We start from the raw sequence: 17,637 nt of genomic DNA on the forward strand, positions 1-17,637 counted from the left end.
TCTTAAATAATACACTCAAGAGTTCTTATCAAACCGTTTGTCCACCCAAAGATAGTTAAAAATAAAATAAAAAATAAAAAAAAAGATGTTAGGCAGATGGTTGCATGGCAGCCTAAATAATCTTTTGCAGCCCATAAAATGTTGGGTCTTTCTTTGGTAAAACTTGAGGCATGGTACCAGGAAACTCAATTGCCTTTGAAAGCTGAAACACATGCTGTCTATATGATTCAGAACCTTATGAGAAGCTTCGCTCCACGAAGGCAGAAAAGCAACAGTTTTGTACTGTACAAAGTCTGCCACCATTCCCATTTCCAAGTCTTGCAGAAACTAAGTGGGTTTTACACTTTTTGTTTAAAAGAGTCTTAAACCCATCATAACCAATGCTGTTTTTGTCTGAAAAAAAATCATCCAATAACTTGGTTTGTCATTCCGTAATGCATTTTTTAGTTGTGGACATTAACACTTATCTCTGACTACTTCTTTCATCCATCTTTGTTTAATGGACTACTCTCCATTCCAATTCTGAATTCCATTTTTGCACGTGTCTAAAGCGTTGGCGACATATGGCATTACCATGGAGTTTTGCCAGTGGTTATGAGATTTTTTATAATGAGTAAAAATTGTCATCATCTATGAATTGATTTGAAGGATTGATGTGGCCAAAAGAATGGGGTTTTAGATCTTATCTACAAATATATGCAGAAGTATCAGCAACTCAAGTCAAGTCTTCAAAGTTTTGATGCAAAATGTAGTCATCGATTAAGGACATGTAAAACTTAACTTGTAATGGAAGTAGTTANCATGCGAAGACTAAGGCACAGGAACTTGGTACGACTCCTTGGCTATTGCAGGCGAAAGGGAGAACTTCTATTAGTCTATGATTATATGCCTAACGGAAGCCTTGACAAAATCTTATATGGAAATTTGAAGCCAAACCTTAATTGGTTTCAGAGGTTCCGGATTATCCGAGGAGTAGCTTCTGGCCTTCTTTACCTTCATGAAGAGTGGGAACAAATTGTTCTGCATAGAGACATAAAGCCTGCTAATGTTCTTTTAGATGTCGATCTCAATGGGAAGTTGGGAGATTTTGGCCTCGCTAGATTATATGATCATGGCAGCGACCCACAAACCACCAAACTGGTAGGAACCATAGGTTATCTGGCTCCAGAGCTTCTTAAAACTGGAAAAGCAACTACCAGCACAGATGTATTTGCTTTTGGAGCTTTTATGCTCGAGGTTGCTTGTGGAAGGAGGCCTATGGCTATGGAGCCTGGAGAGAAAGATTTGGTTAATTGGGTCACAGATTTCTTGAAAAGAGGAGCTATTATTGATGCTAGTGACCCTAGATTGGAAGGTATATACGTTGAGGAGGAAATGGAATTGGTTTTGAAACTAGGCCTCTATTGTTCAGACTCTAACCCAGAAACTAGGCCTAGCATGAAGCAGGGGATACAGTATCTGGATGGTGGTACTATGTTACCAAATACACCACCTGGTAGCATTGTCATTGGCGAATTCACAACACGTAACAAACCTCTTGACAATGTTGTGTCATTTCATTCACTGGTGGGTAGTTCTTCTTACACAACGACTACAAATGATTCAAGCCTTACAGTAGGTCGATGAGTCAAGAATTTGTTATGCAATGGCTTGATCTTTGGTCCATTCATGGCTGGGGAGTGGAGAAAAAAAATGCAATGAATAAGTGAGATATTTTCTGCTCATGTAACTTCTGTGCATTTTGATAAACGGTAACATTGCTTGTGTTCTAATTAAACTCAGCGAGGTATTCTGTAAAATAATCTGGTTTTTTGTTTCATAGATATCATTTTTAATGTTCTAGTTTGCTATTACTGGAATGCAAATGGCTCCGTGTCAATGTTAGAATAGGTAGCTCTTACATAACCATTAAAATACTATGACCCCATAACTGAGAATCAAGAAATATTTGTGCTGTAGTAGTTTTATGCAAAAGGAGTTTGATTAAATTAATAATTTAATGCAAAAAGATAAATTTTGTCTGAGATCTCTACTCATCATATTCTGCATATTCGAAATTAATAAACTGTTGGATATTCTGCTAATGTAAATGAGATTTGAAGCACAAAGTAACCCATAATTTTCTTATGTTTGATTCTAAGAGTATCTCCAAAGAACTTTTTATATAACTCAAACTATTTATTGTAAATAGTTTATCATAAAAATAATAATTCAATAAAGTCTTTATCTTTAAAATATAAATTAGAGAGTGAATTTGACTCTCTACATTTAAAGAGTTAAATTTCACTTTCTATCCTAATTTTAATTAATAAATTATATATTCCTATACATTTTATTTATTAATTCTCTTTTCCATTAAGTCTCTTTTTTTAAATTACAGAATATCTTTATTAAATTTAAAAAGTTTATTAGATTTGAATAAAAATTATATTTTTTATATTTAAAATTTAATAAAAATACTCTTCAAGATGCTCTAATATCACCTAACAATTTCAGTCTCATCGGAACAAAAACAGGAGAAGTATTTGCGTTGAATTCAACTTATACAAAAGCCACCATCTTTTAAAGTTCCAACCTATAGAAGGCTGGCTGACTTCTAACAATGATTTGCAAATAAAGGATACACAACATCAAAGCCTTCATTTTCAGTGCACCTCCAGAGGGATTGAACAGCTCTGCGGTACATCGAGCCGCCAGGTTTTACTTTCAGTAACCATTTCTGCCTTGCAATACTCTACCTAAACTTCATGCTAAAAGTGTAAATACGCAGCTATCAAGACCCTAGATTCAAAATTGTTGCTGTCAAGATTGATAATAAATGTGGTGAGCTGTCTAATTCCAGTCGTCATGGAGGCTTTTAATAGAGATAAATTTTAAATGATTAATGTTGATGCGTGATTTTGACATCAATTACTTTACACGTATAAAATGTTAAATGTGTCTTAAAAATAATAAGTGATTGACTTAAGATTTGAATTAAGGTCACAGTAATATACAAAGACTAAATAATAAATGAGACAGAGAGAATTTTATAGGATTCGTTTGTTTCATTATTTATCACTATTCTATCCCTATTCCAAATACAAATTCATGTTTATTTCTCTATTTTCAAAATCCTATCTTAAATTAAAAAACTTTTAAACCCCTATAAGTTTGTTAATTGATAAAAATACCCTTAACAAAATAATTTATAAATTAACAAAAACACCTCTATTCATCCATAGTTGTCAGATTCCGACAACCANGCCAAGGAGGATCTAGCAAATCCCTCCTTGGTTCTTGGTGGTTGTCTTCGTGTGGACTTCTTGGTTCGATCCTACACTTGGATCGGTAGCAAACACATTCAGAGACAACATTGGTGGAGCCTCCAAACGTGGGTATGAATCTAAACCTTTAGATTTATTTTTCTGCAGATTCATATTATGCATAAACTCTAAAATCTATGCCCTGATTTTGGGTTCTAAGGAACGATCCGTAGTTGTAAAAATTTTGTTTTCCGCTGCACAACCAGGTCGTTTCCTAACAGATATCACCTAACAATTTCAGTCTCATCAGAACAAAAGTAGGAGAAGTATTTGCGTTGAATTCAACTTATACAAAAGCCACCATCTTTGAAAGTTCCAACCTATAGAAGTAAGATTGGCTGACTTCTAATAATGACTTGCAAATAAATGATACACAACATCCAAACCTTCATTTTCAGTGCACCTGCAGGGGGATTGAACAGCTCTGCGGTACATCGAGCCCCTAGGTTTTACTTCCAGTAACCATTTCTGCCTTGCAATACTCTACCTAAACTTCATGCTAAAACTGTAAATACGCAGCTATCAAGACCCTAGATTCAAAATTATTGCTGTCAAGATTAACAAGAAATGTGGTGAGCTGTCTAATTCCCGTCATCATGGATTATACATAGGCTTGAATAGAGATAAACTTTAAATGATTAATGTTGATGTGTGCTTTTGACATCAATGACCTCGCATGTGTAAAGTGTTAAGTAGGTCTTAGAAATTACACATGATTGACTTGAGATTTGGATTAATGTCACAGTAACATGCAAAGACTAAATAATAAATGAGATAGTGGGAATTTTATAGTGGTTCAAATGCTTAGAGCGATTCCTACATCCATTATTCTCTTTTATATGAGTGTTCTTGGTTATAAGCTAAGTTGCAATAGGTCGCGAACTGCGAACATAAGTACAAGAGCTTGGAATTAAGAGAGAATATTAAGCCAGTCTCTTTCCCGTAGGTTGTCTTTACTATTTCCTTTTATAAAAATTCGAGATCCCAATTTTGTGAGAGGGAGTCTTCTATTTATAGCCACTAAATTCAAGGTAATGATTACAAGTCTGCAAGTGGATAGGTGTCATGCAAGTTCTTCCTTGCATCCTATTGGCCAATAACTTAGGAAATGTCCTTAAATTAATTATATGGGGCTTGGATAGGTGTGCGGACCGTACTCATTTATAGACTAAACTTGAGCTTGCTGAATTGGTGATAGCCGTATTCTCTCTGTCTTGGGGCGACGTGACAAATTCTAGACAGCGCAAACCCTTCTTGATCTCTGATTGGTGTTCGCTGATAAGTTGCACAATTTGAGTGTTTTTAGGGTTGTTTTGATGTTAGTTTAGTTCATTTCTCATTTTTTTCTTTGTTTTGTTGTTAGTTTTTATTAAGTTTGAGATATGAATGGTTAGTTATTGATTTGGATGGCTTTTGTATTTTTCAGGCTTTGATTGAGTAGATTGGAGCATTGGAATGAAATTGGGACTTAAAGCTCGAAGAAGTTGAGACTATCTAACATTTTTTAAGGCCATGGCTATACCTTGGTGGTTCACCATGGCCATGGTAGTGGAATTAAGATAAAACAAAATGACCAGAAAGCACCACGGCCTAGACTGTGGTGACTTAAATTTGGATTGATTCAATTGCCTTGATGATGTTTCAAATAGAGAAGTTAGGGTTTATTGCTTAATTCATATTCATAATTGTTTTATGGGAATAACCTTGCTCAACATATTAAAACTAGAAGCAATCTAATATAGATTTTAGGATTAATTTGTGGTCCACCTAATTCATAACCGAATAGGGTGAATTAGTTGTAAGGGATTGATGAATTTATGCTTCTTAATTTTAGAGTAAACGAATAGGGATCTGTATTAAGCTGAATATTTTGCCTGAATAAGGATAATTGGTCTTAAAAGAATCCTACCAATTCATAGCACAAACGGGTTAAGAGTAGTTGTCAAGCATAATTAGGAGGAAATTTGTACCCTAACTTCATTAATATTGGAAAGTTCTTCACATTGTTTATTTGTTTAATTTAGTTATTTTTAATCCATTAGTTTTACACTTTAAACTTTCATTTTCTCAAATAACATGTAGGTAGCTTTAGGTAATTACAAATATTTGCTTTGATCTCTGTGGGATGATACTGAAACTTATCACTTTATTATTTGAACATGACTAATGCACTTACTAGGGTTGATTTAGTCGCATCACTCACTGAGGTAAGCTTACATCAGCCCTGATTTTTTAGACATAACAATTGACATCCCTGAATCCTTAAAATTAATAATACTAGAATAACATCCAAAAAACCAAGAGATTAACATATAACAAAGATGTGGTTTGTTTTCAACCAAGTGGTTGAAGAACATGATATCTACAAATTGGTCTGAATTCATTTATATACTTGGATAGTCATGAAGAATAATAAAATTGACTTATATTGGTCGTTAGTATTTGTTGGCAGAAGATCAATTTTTTCTTTTTTGTGACCAAGGTATCTAGGTCAACTTGGGTGCACCTCAACTAATCTCCTGGATCTTGAAGTTGACAGCTGGATAAATTCTCTCAGTGGTCATCCCTATTAACAACCCAGGTAGTTCGAACTCATGATCTGTTAAGTAATACACTCAAGAGTCAAGAGCTCTAGTTGACTAGTGGGTGGGCCACCCAGTGGTGGTTAGAAGATCATTTTTACTTCTTCTGGAATTCATTAAGTGATGTGAATCCAGTTTAGACCCTTGAATTGAAATCCTGAGTTGGCAGGTTAATATTTTCTCCTATGTTCTTGCAGTCCAAGACTGCACTATCATAGACATAGATCAACATTTCAATTTTCTTTAAATAAATATTCATCTCTCAGAAATTTGAAACAACCAAACTAGCAGCAACACCTTTTTCCTCTCCACAAAACACATATTTTTCACCTTTTTTGTGATGGCTGCAGCTCTTCGATCGATTTATGTTTGGATGCTTTTCAATTTATCCTTCATTTGCTTGTGCTCATCTCTAAATGAAAACGTGTTCATCTACAATCATGGCTTCCATGAAGCCAAATTACATCTGGGTGAATTCTCAGAAATCCACCCCAATGGTCTATTGCAGCTAACCAACACTTCTGAGAGGCAAACTGGTCATGCTTTTTATCCATTCCCATTCAAATTCAACACATCTTCCCCTGAATCTCTTTCCTTTTCCACGAATTTTGTTTTTGCCATAGTTCCAGAATGGGTTAATAAGGGAGGCCATGGCATAGCTTTTGTCATCTCACCGTCTATGAACTTTACTGGCGCTGTTGCAGGTCCTTATTTGGGACTCTTCAATCTTAAAAACAATGGCCAGCCTACAAACCACATCTTAGCGATCGAGTTTGATACTATACAAAACCCTGAATTTTATGACATGGATGGAAACCATGTGGGAATTGATGTGAACGGCTTGATTTCTAATGAATCTGCTACAGCAACTTATTATTCGAATGAAGAACGGAAGAACAAAAGCTTAGTGCTCATGAGTGGAGATCCAATAAAGGTTTGGATAGACTACGATGGTGCTGAAAAATTAATCAATGTGACTCTCTCTCCTGTTCGAATCGCAAAACCAGAAAGACCTCTCTTGTCAACGCCCCTCAATCTTTCTGAAGTTCTCTTGGACTCTATGTATGTCGGTTTCTCAGCAGCAACTGGCACAACTACAAGTGATCATTATATTCTAGGATGGAGCTTCAACAGAAGCGGACAAGCACAAAACATTGATGTCTCCAAGCTTCCTCCTGTTCCTGCACACGGGAAAGCAAGTAAGAAACCTGCACTACTGATGATTGTTTTGATTGTAGTAGCGGTGGCTGTGGTTTTTATAGTAGTCATTTTAGCTGCTTATATTGTGTGGAAGAAGAAATATGAAGAAGTATGTGAAGACTGGGAAAGGGAATATGGCCCTCAAAGGTTCCCCTATAAGAATCTCTATAAAGCAACTAGAGGTTTCAAGGACAAAGAGCTTATTGGAAAAGGAGGTTTTGGAAAGGTTTACAGAGGCGTCCTTCCTTCTAATGAACAAATCGCGGTCAAGAGAGTCTCTCACGATTCGAAACAAGGGATGAAGGAATTTGTGGCTGAGATTGTTAGCATGGGAAGGCTAAGGCATAGGAACTTGGTGCAACTCCGTGGCTATTGCAGACGAAAGGGAGAATTTATTTTGGTCTATGATTATATGCCAAATGGAAGCCTGGACAAATTATTATACAGCAATACAGAGCCAAATCTTAATTGGTTTCAGCGATTTCGAATCATTAGAGGAATAGCTTCTGGCCTTCTCTACCTTCATGGAGAATGGGAACAAGTTGTTCTACATAGAGATATAAAACCGGGTAATGTTCTTTTAGATGCTGATCTAAATGGGAGGTTAGGTGATTTTGGCCTAGCTAAACTATATGACCACGATAGCAATCCGCAAACCACTAACCTTGTGGGAACTGTAGGTTATTTGGCTCCAGAGCTCATTAGAACTGGAAAGGCAACTACCAGCACGGATGTATTTGCTTTTGGGGCTTTCATGCTTGAGGTGGCTTGTGGAAGGAGGCCTATAGAGCAACAAGGTTATGGAGTGGTATATTTGGTTGAATGGGTAATCAATTGCTGGAAAAGAGGAGCTATCATCAATGCCAGTGATCCAAAATTAGAAGGTATTTATGCAGAGGAGCAAATAGAGTTGGTACTGAAACTAGGGCTGTTTTGTTCACACCCTAACCCCGCAGCAAGGCCTAACATGAGACAGTTGATGCAGTATCTGGACAGCGATGCTACACTGCCAGATATATCACCTAATAGCAGTTCAATGGATGTGTTCATAAATAGTAATGAAGATTCTAATAGTGGAATGTCATTTCCCACATTGTTTGAAAGTAGTTCTGCGCAGACCATGTCTACTTGTGATTCAGTCCTCATAGAAGGTCGTTGAATCAAATATCTTATTGCAATGGAGCCTTTCTTTGGACTAATCATGGTCCATGTAAAAAGAAATATTGTTTCTAAAACTTTCTGCGAGTTTCTCAAACTGATAGTTCTTGTATCATTTTTACTTGTTATTCTATTATGTGAGACAATCTGGTTTGACTTTCCAAATATTGATTTGTAAATAAGACTATTAAAAAACATATAGGAGATCCAAATTCTCATTTTCAAGCGCACCTGAAGAAAGGGGATTGAACTCTTAAAGCATATGAATTGACTTTTAACATATTTTGTGCCGCCAGTTTTACTTGGTACCTCTTCCGCCAATACCATGCAATACTCTACCTAAATTTCAAGCTAAAATTGTTTAATCATTGTTTTAAAAACCGGACCGGAGGGCAACCCACTCTGATGGTCAGGTCACAGTTCAACCGGTCCAACCGGTTGGACCGCCGGTTGAACCAATGGTTTGACAGGTTTAAAATCTAACAAAAACACCCCTGATAAATACCATCAGACCCTATAGGTTTGAAATCTAGCAAACACAACCCTAGCCAAATGCAAATCGGCGATCGATTGGGAGAGCAGCGGCAACACACCAGGGAGGGTAGATCGGATGATGGGGAGGGCGAATCGGCAGCTAGCAAGTAGAGGCATCGCCGGAAAATGGCAGATCAGTGGTGGAAGTCAATGGTCACAGTGGCTTTTTTTGGTGAGATGATTGGATCTTCGTGAACGACGGCAAGGGAGCTTGGAAGAAGGTAGATTGGTGGTTGAGGAAGCCTATCGATGCCGAAGAAGACCGATCAACATCAGGAAATGGAAGAAAAATCACGCGGCGAAGGTGGACGACGAAACATCATGCGGCAGCTGGAGATGAAGCATGACAGTGCCGAAGAAAGTCAGAAGGTGGTTTTCGACAATAAGGGAAGGTGGAAGGTTGCCGAAAAAGGGGAGGTCATTGCCGATTTGCAGTTGGCTAGAGGGTGTGTTTGCTAGATTTGAAACCTTTAGGGCCTGATGTGTATTAATTAGGGGTGTGTTTATTATATTTTAAACTTGAAACAGTTAAAAAGAATGACCTGACCCGAAGAAGGCCCCGGGTCCCTGTCTAACCGGTTAAACTGACCGGGCCAGTCTGGGTTTTAAAACCATGTGTTTAATACGCAGCTATCAATTACACGCAAGATTCAAAATTATTGATGTCCAGATATGAGTTCAGCTAATCTAATTCCGTCATCATGCTATCAGAAAGGAGTATATAGAGACTTGAAGTAAGACATTTAAATAATTAACATACCTAACTCCTTAAATAAAATAATATTATAATAACATCGCAAAAAAGAAGCAAGATATTAGCATATAATAAAGAATGGTTTTTTCCAAACAAGTAGTTGAGAAACAGTGTGATCTACAAATTAGTCTAAGTTCGCTTCCGCAGATTCGATGTATGATGTGATAGATATTAAACTAGATAGTTATGCAAAATAATAAACTATCTGGGTTCTTAGTATTTGTTAGTAGAAGATCACTTTCACTTCCTCCAGAATTCATTGAGTAATATGAATAAGTTTATATCCTTGAATTGAAATTGTTTAGAAGCCAATAAAATCAATTTTCAGGCTTCTAATTTCATAAGATAAAGAAGGAGTGATGAATTTGTGTAAAAGGAGAACAATTATATTCACTGAACTCAATTAAAACATACATCTAACATTCCTTTTTTTAGGTTTTAAAAGCGTAACTAAAATAATTTACAACAATAATTACAAGAAGTTATAGAGTAATAAAAACTGGAAATAACTTAATTTGATTTTATCTAAAATTGAAATTCTAAACCATGCCTCGACACAGTGCCTAGGCATCAAGCATTTTGGAATTTTAGTTCCAGTTTCTTCCTTGTGTGCCGCGGCATGCTTCCCTTCTACTTGTGTGCTGCGGCATTATGCCGCGGCACGATTCCCTTCTACCAAAACGTGTTCATTATTTAATAGATATGATCATTTTTTACTAGAGTTCTGTAAGCGTATGGAATCATACAAGTAATACAATCTGAGTAAACAGATATCAAATCCTAGAGAATTACTAGTTACCAACTACCAAAATAAACTATTCTATTAATAGTTGATTAATAAAAACTTTAAGGAATGAATCAAACTAAAATTAACAAATTAAAAGCAAACTAAAAGGAAACAGAATTTCAATAACAAATTGAATGTAAAGCAATATGACTAAACCTAAGGCATAAATTTTATACCAATTTACTCCTATGTATTGACAATTAATGCTAACAATATTAAGTTTTTTCTATAAGCCAAACTCCCTAAAATTCTAATAACTTTCTCTCGAACAATTATTAGATTAACCAAGCACGTAACCACATAATAGCTTGTGGGTTTAATTGAATCCACTAAACCTTTCAAAAATTTTAAAAAATTATTAATAGTTTATAGATTTTACAATTTTAACCCCCATTTAACTTCATGTTGACCCCACAAAATAAATTATTAATTAATACTGACACGACCCGTCCCGAATTTCCTCATCCCGTAGGATCCGGACGCTCCCACATGACTCGGATACCCGAGACGTGCTATGTAGAAAAACTGTGAAACTTGTTAAAAGACTTACTTTTTCTAAATAACATCATAGTATTTCCATTTCCAACATCTCAAAAATAAAAGAAAAAATAAAAATAAAACATACACCATCTATCGTTTTACAAAAGAAAAGATTTAGAAAAACTTGTGGTATTAGGTTTTCCACTTATACAACACATTCCGAAACATAAACAAAAGAAAATACATGATGAGAAACATGAGTTTTTGAAACGAAAGTCCAAAAATACAATACGACATAAATATAAAACACATATAAAAACATGTCGACGCGTGGCACAACCCTGAGCAGAGACTCACTGCTCGGCACGATCTCTGGAAGGTCCTGGTGAGAGGGGAAAAACATTTAAAAAAATGGTTGAGCGAAAAAATGGTTGAGCTGAAATACTCAGTGAGTGGGAAAAATCTAGACATTTTTCCTAGGAGAAGATTATGTGGCGGGATTAGACTGCAATTAAGAGAATTTTGGGGCCAGATATAATTTTAGAAAACTGTTTCAGTTTTTAAGAAAGAAAAACTGGGCAGTTCGCCCAAATGAAGAAGAAAACAAGAGCAGAGGAAGAAAAAGGAGAAGAGAGGAGAATGGGTTCGGCTGAAAATGGTAAGAGTGAGAGAGAATAGTGGAGGAGAGTGCAGGGAGCTTCGGCTGAGTTAGAATAGTGAGTGGATCTAAACCGTTTTCCTTAAAAACTTAAACTTATGCCGTTGCATGTCGATTTTCTTTTACTATCATCCATTGTTTTTGCAAAAATCTTTACAAGCATGATGTTTGTGAGATATTTATTCTAGTTTGCTTTTGGCTAATTGAGTTGAAACGTGTTGATTTTGTTGGTGGCCGAAATCTTGTTGTAAAAATGAAAGTTTACTGGTTTGTGTTGTTACATTTGCTTCGGCTGCATGCATAATATTGTATTGGTTGAAAATAGCTTGCTAGAAATTGATTTGAGTATGAAGCTTGCTAAAACTTTACCTTAGCATGTCCCGGCTGAGCAAGTTTTTGAGTGAAAGTGTCTCAGATCTGAATTTAACAAAGCTGATTTGTGTTGCATGTCACCAGATCTTTCCTAAAAACACAAGACTCATGGTTGTATATTAATGTCTTGTTGAGAGCCTTGTTATTTTGTGAAGACTGCTTAAATGGTTTTCTTTTACTTGTTTTTGGATGAATCTTTGAAGTGCTTGATTGAGTTTTTAAGTGGGATGCATTTGCTTGTTAATTGTAACCACTTGCACTCGGCTGGATACATATTAGGATGATGGTTGACTTGTGTTTTTGATGAAATTATTGTTGGGTATTAAACTGCATTCTTGACTGGACAGCATGTTAAAGAGAGGACTGAGATTTGTGATGTTGGTAAGTAATTTTCTCGGTAAAAAGGGAAAATGGGTGCTTTTCGTCAGTTTTGAAAGTATGCTTTAAAAACATGCATTTTACCCCTATTTTCCATGAAATCTCATATGTTGGCATGGTTTATCCTTATATGAAATATTCTTATATTATCATTATCATTATCATTATCATTATCATTATTATTATTATTGTTATTATTTTTGTTCTTGGGTTTTGTTGATGCGTGATTTAGACACCAACTAATTGACACGTGCGTAGCGTTGGTTGGGCTAGGAACACACATGAATATGGATTGTCAATGTGAAATAAATGCAATGAGAGTTTTTAAAGTGGTTCGGATGCTAAGGTAGCAAATCCTGCGTCCACTGATGTGTATTAATATGGTGGGTCAGGTCGCTAAAGCGGACTGACTTACAAATGATTGAACAGTCAATACAAAGCTTTGTTTAGTGAGAGAGAGAATACCAATGTAAAAAGGATCGAATCCCCTTAATGAAGGGGTCTTCCTCTTCTTATATCAAGCTAAATGCGTGTAATGATCATTAAATCCTTGGGTTGGTGTGTGTGTCAAGATGTAATCTGGCTTTACGTCCCATTACCCATTTTCCAAGCCGATTTCACGCGATTTGGAGCAGGTTAGCGGACACGTGGAAGCACCAGGGCGTTTGGCAGGCCTGACGTGCGCTTACCGTTCTGACGGGAGCAGGCCACGTTTCGTCACGCAAATCCACGTCAGCTTTTGATTTCTCAGGCATAACAGAAGCCCCCTAGTTTGTAAGGTTTGAGGGTCGAACCTTGGAAACTAAGTCATGCCGCTATTGGAGGTTTTGGTTGTTTCGACCTGAATAGAAGAAGCTCGGGACACGACCTTCGACGGACACGACCTCGCATAATTCTCGCCCAAACGACCTGACAATCGTCATTTCAACGACCTGGATTCGTCGGGCGCTCTTTTACGTGCCTTGGAGAGATTCAATGAACCTGCATCCACGCTGTCAGGCGCTCTGCATGTGCTGCAGTGTCTGCCAGAAGCATTAAATGCGTTATGCTGACTCGGCATCGTTTTGACAGCTTTAACTGCACAACACACATGAAACGACGACCCTCATTACGGCATTTAATGCGACGTGGGGTGCATTAAATGCGGGGAGAGAGAGAAGGTTGTCGTTTCGGTTCCGAGAGGTAGTAACCGTCGATTCGCAGTCCATATAAAAACTCACATTTTTCAGATGAGGTCACGAAAACCCCTTTTTCTTCGAGTGACAAGCATTTGCAAACCAGAAATTATTCTTTTCCGATCGGCGCTTATCAGGCAACTGAAACGAATTTCGGCCTCGGTTACGCATCCCAGAAGGTAAGATTCTCTTCTTCTTTTTTCTTTTTTCTTTTTTTTTTTTTTTTTTTTTTTTTTGCATGCGTTTGGTTGGTGGGCAACTGCGTTGGGTCTCCTGGTGTTCCGCCAGAGACGCGCCACTGTTGCCGGACTCGAGCCGTGGGTGGCGGCTTGAGTTACTGTTAGGGTTTTAGGAGTTTGTCCCCTGCCGCCGCACGGGACAAAATACGAAGGCCTAAATGACCATGTATGTTGGTGTTGCAGACTCTGGAATGGAACCGTCAACATCCAGACCCGAGGAAGGAGCCAGCTCGTCCTTGCGGGAAGTTCCCGAGGACCCATCCCTCGAAGTCTTCTCGGTTCTTACCCGAGAAGAGCTGGATAGGATTAAGAAACAGTTCGATGTCCACGTTGAGGTGTTCCTCGACCACACTAGGCCGTCACGGCGTCCTGCTGATGGCCTTGCTGCGATCTCCGAAGAGATCTTCAAGGGTAGAGGGACGATCCCCTTCCATCCTTTCATCAGGTTGGTCCTGGATCACTTCGGGATCGCACCGATGCAACTCACACCAAAAGCATATGTCATCGCCGTCACGATGTACATCGCATGCTGCGAAAGTGGCTTGGGCGAGCCAACGGCAGTGGAGCTCGGTGTCGCCTATTACCTTAAAAAGAATAGGGACAAGGATTCATATTACTTGTCCCGGCGACCTACCATCGCCGAGGGGATACATAGCTATCCCAGCAACGCGGGGGCCTACGAGATGAAATTCTTCTTTTTCTGCTATGATGACTACTGCCGCTTTCAGATACCAGGTAGGTTCTTCCTCGCTAGGCATATTATCTATTCGCATGCCCTATAATAATGACCTATATTCTTTTGCAGTCAACAGAACAACCAGCCAAGACTTACTTGACGACCTGGATAGGCTCGTATCCTTTGGAGTACTAGACGAGGAAAGCCGGGACGCGAGAAAGCTCGTGACAACCGCAAACTTGCGGAAGTACGATTTTATCAGCAACAACGCGTCTTTAGAACCCTTGGAAGGTAAGTTACATTGATTTCTGTCCTGGTCGCGGAGCAGTTTCGTTTACTAATGCACTTACATGCAGAAACTATGCCCCCAAAGGAATCCGAGCAGCCCCGCCGAGCACCGTTCGTCTTCCCTCGATCGAGGAGAGAGCGAGCGGTCGAAGCTGCTCGTCCTATTCTGACGCAACCGGTGCGAACTGTCGCACCTTCACAGCCCCCTGTGCATGAAGCGACCAGGGCAGAACAGGTCGCTCAGGCACCATCTGCGCGCCCAAGGGGCAAGGCTCCGGCTCAAAGGTCGAAGAAGAGGAAACAGGTTCAGGCTGAAGAGTCTGAGACTGAATCCGAGGAGGAACCCTGGAGGTCGTGAAGGGACTCAAGGAGGTTGGGCAAGGAACTGCAGGTGAGGCAATCACCGCCGACAAGGCGAAGGACATACCAGTGCTGGACTCGCTGGGGAGCTTGCCCGAGTACCTGCAGCCGATAGTCTATTCCCTGCTCGAGTGTGGACTATCGGAGTCTTACGATGAGTTCGCTGACACGGGCGACGACCTGATGACCACGTCGTTCTAGCATCTAAGCAAGGTAAACGAGCTGCTCTTAAAATTTTGTTCTGGTTCATTTCTAACCATTTCTTGCTCGCAGGCTCTACTTGCCATGAGGATGTCCATGGAGAGGACTCGGCTAGGAGCCGCGAAGGGGTCCAGCAACCTACAGGAGGAGGTCGCGAAGCTTAAGAAAAGCCTAGAGTCCGTCGAAGCTGAAAGAACACAAGCATTCGATGCGGCGAGCAGGTATCTGAGCCAAAAGGATGCTGCTCTACGAACGGTGGACTTCCAAAAGGCGGAGCTTGAGCGACGTGCGGAGGATGTGAAGGAACTCCAAAGGACAACTGTCAGGCTCTCCAAAATGGTCGGGGAGAAGGACCAGGAGATCCAGGCGACCTCCATATGGGCCCAGCAAGTTGAACAGGAAAGAGAGGCCTTCGAACAGCAGAGGCAAGCTCTTGAGGCCGAACTTCAGGAGAGTCAAGAAAAGATTGCTTCACTGACTGAAGAAATGCGGATTCAGTCAGAGGAGACGGAGGAAAAGGCCGCTGACTGGCCGATCGAGTGTATTTATTCCCTCCGATTGAGAAACCCAAATATGGACATTTCCGACCTCTCGGAGGGGTGGCAAGAGACTTTGCGGATCATGGCTGAGGAAGACGATCAGGCAGCCACGGCCACCCAATGACCCGACCAGGCAGGGGGTTCTGGTTCGAAGGGTCCCCCCGACCAGCCGTAATGTAATGAGTCAACTCCATTGTAATTGGGTCTAACTTTTGTTTGTACATAAATGAAGATACATTTTCTTTTCAATTGTAGTTCGCTTTTTCATACATAAGTTCAATTTACAATTCAGTTTACATAAACAATATTACATGCGAATTCTTACACGCGAACAGAACACATACGAACTGTTTCTAGCGAACAAAATTAAGCTTTATAGTAAAAATGAAATTAACATAAACTGATTTGAGAGCTGAGTTCGGGATTATTGATAGTATGGCCGGAAGTGTTCGGCATTCCAAGCTCGGGGTACTTTGGAACCGTTCAGTCTTTTGAAATGGTAAGTCCTCGGTCTGATTACCTTGTCAACCTGGTACGGCCCTTCCCAGTTGGGTCCTAGTACCCCTGCACTCGGCTCTCTGGTCCCTAGGAGAACTTCCTTTAGCACAAGGTCCCCGACCTGGAAGTCTCTTCGCTTGACCTTTGAATCGAAAAACTTCTTTGCTCGCTGTTGATAGGCTGCTATCCTTAGCGAAGCCTTGCTGCGATGCTCTTCAACAAGATCCAAACTTGCCCTCATAAGTGCTTCGTTTTCAACCTCATCGTACAAGTCCCTCCAAAGAGAACCAGTTCCCACCTCTACAGGGATCATCGCTTCGCAGCCATAGGCTAGTGAAAAAGGGGTCTCTGAGGTGGAAGTTCTTGGGGTTGTCCTGTATGCCTATAAGACTTCGGGGAGATCGTCAGCCCAATTTCCTTTGGCCGCCCCGAGCTTGGCCTTTAGGGTGTGTTTGATGGTCTTGTTGACTACTTCAACTTGGCCATTTGCTTGCGGTCTGGCGACTGAGGCGAATTTTTTATGGATGCCCAGCTCGTCGCAGAACTGTTTGAACTCCTCGTTGTCGAATTGCTTTTCATTATTCGAGATAAGGGTGTGGGGAATTCCGTAGCGGCACACTATGCTCTTGAAAACGAAGTCCTTCAGCTTTCTGGTCGTGATCGCGGCCAGTGGTTCGGCTTCTACCCATTTCGTGAAATAATCTACAGCGACCACAACATACTTGACCCCGCCCTTTCCAACTGGCATGGGACCGATAAGGTCGATCCCCCACATGGAAAATGGCCAGGGACTAGACATGGTTATCAGCTCGTGCGAGAGGGCTCGCGGAATGTTCGCGAACCGCTGGCACTTGTCACATTTTTTGACAAAATTGTGCGTATCTTCCTGGATCTGGGGCCAATAATATCCTTGACGAACAACCTTGTTCGCAAGAGATCGAGCAGCCGTATGGTTACCGCAGATCCCTTCATGAATCTCCCTCATGATGTAGTATGCCTCTTCACTGGTTACACATCGGAGAAGAGGGGCACTGAATCCTCTCCTGTAAAGCTGGTCCCCGATGAGTATGTAACGAGAAGATCTTACTCGCAGGACCCTTGCCTCGACCTTGTCACTTGGCAAGGTCCCATCCGTGAGGTACTGAATGATGGGAGTCATCCAGGAATCTGGTTGGGTCACGTTTACGGCCTGTTCGGTCGAGCTGGTAGTTAGAGCATCGATGAAACAAATAGGAATATTGTCTTGAGCCTCTGAGTCCAACGACGAGGCTATCTTTGCCAAGGCGTCCGCTATAGAGTTGCTATCTCTGGGGATCTGAGTGATTTCAAAGTGCTTAAACGACCCCAAAGCGGTCTTAGCCTCTTTCAGGTAGCGGAACATGTTCTCTTCCTTGGCTTGGTATTCCCCTAGAATTTGGTTGACGACCAGTATAGAGTCACTGTAAATGCTGAT

The 17,637-nt window shown here is 39.9% G+C and overlaps 1 protein-coding gene across 1 annotated transcript; it reads left to right on the top strand.

Moving 5' to 3' along the window:
* The first annotated feature begins 795 nt into the window (after window positions 1-795).
* Window positions 796-8,381, top strand: LOC116128870 (L-type lectin-domain containing receptor kinase I.8-like). Its single transcript, XM_031414641.1, has 3 exons — window positions 796-1,614; window positions 5,388-5,397; window positions 6,238-8,381. Exons 1-3 carry the CDS (start codon window positions 802-804, stop codon window positions 8,244-8,246), a joined length of 2,832 nt encoding a protein of 943 aa, XP_031270501.1. The 5' UTR covers window positions 796-801; the 3' UTR covers window positions 8,247-8,381.
* The last annotated feature ends 9,256 nt before the right edge of the window (window positions 8,382-17,637 follow it).

Source organism: Pistacia vera, unplaced genomic scaffold (genome assembly GCF_008641045.1).
Source record: "Pistacia vera cultivar Batoury unplaced genomic scaffold, PisVer_v2 Contig204, whole genome shotgun sequence".
NCBI lineage: Eukaryota > Viridiplantae > Streptophyta > Magnoliopsida > Sapindales > Anacardiaceae > Pistacia > Pistacia vera.

Coding starts and splice junctions, on each gene's coding strand:
- LOC116128870 (XM_031414641.1), top strand. CDS start 802: ATGCGAAGACTAAGGCACAGGAACTTGGTACGACTCCTTGGCTATTGC.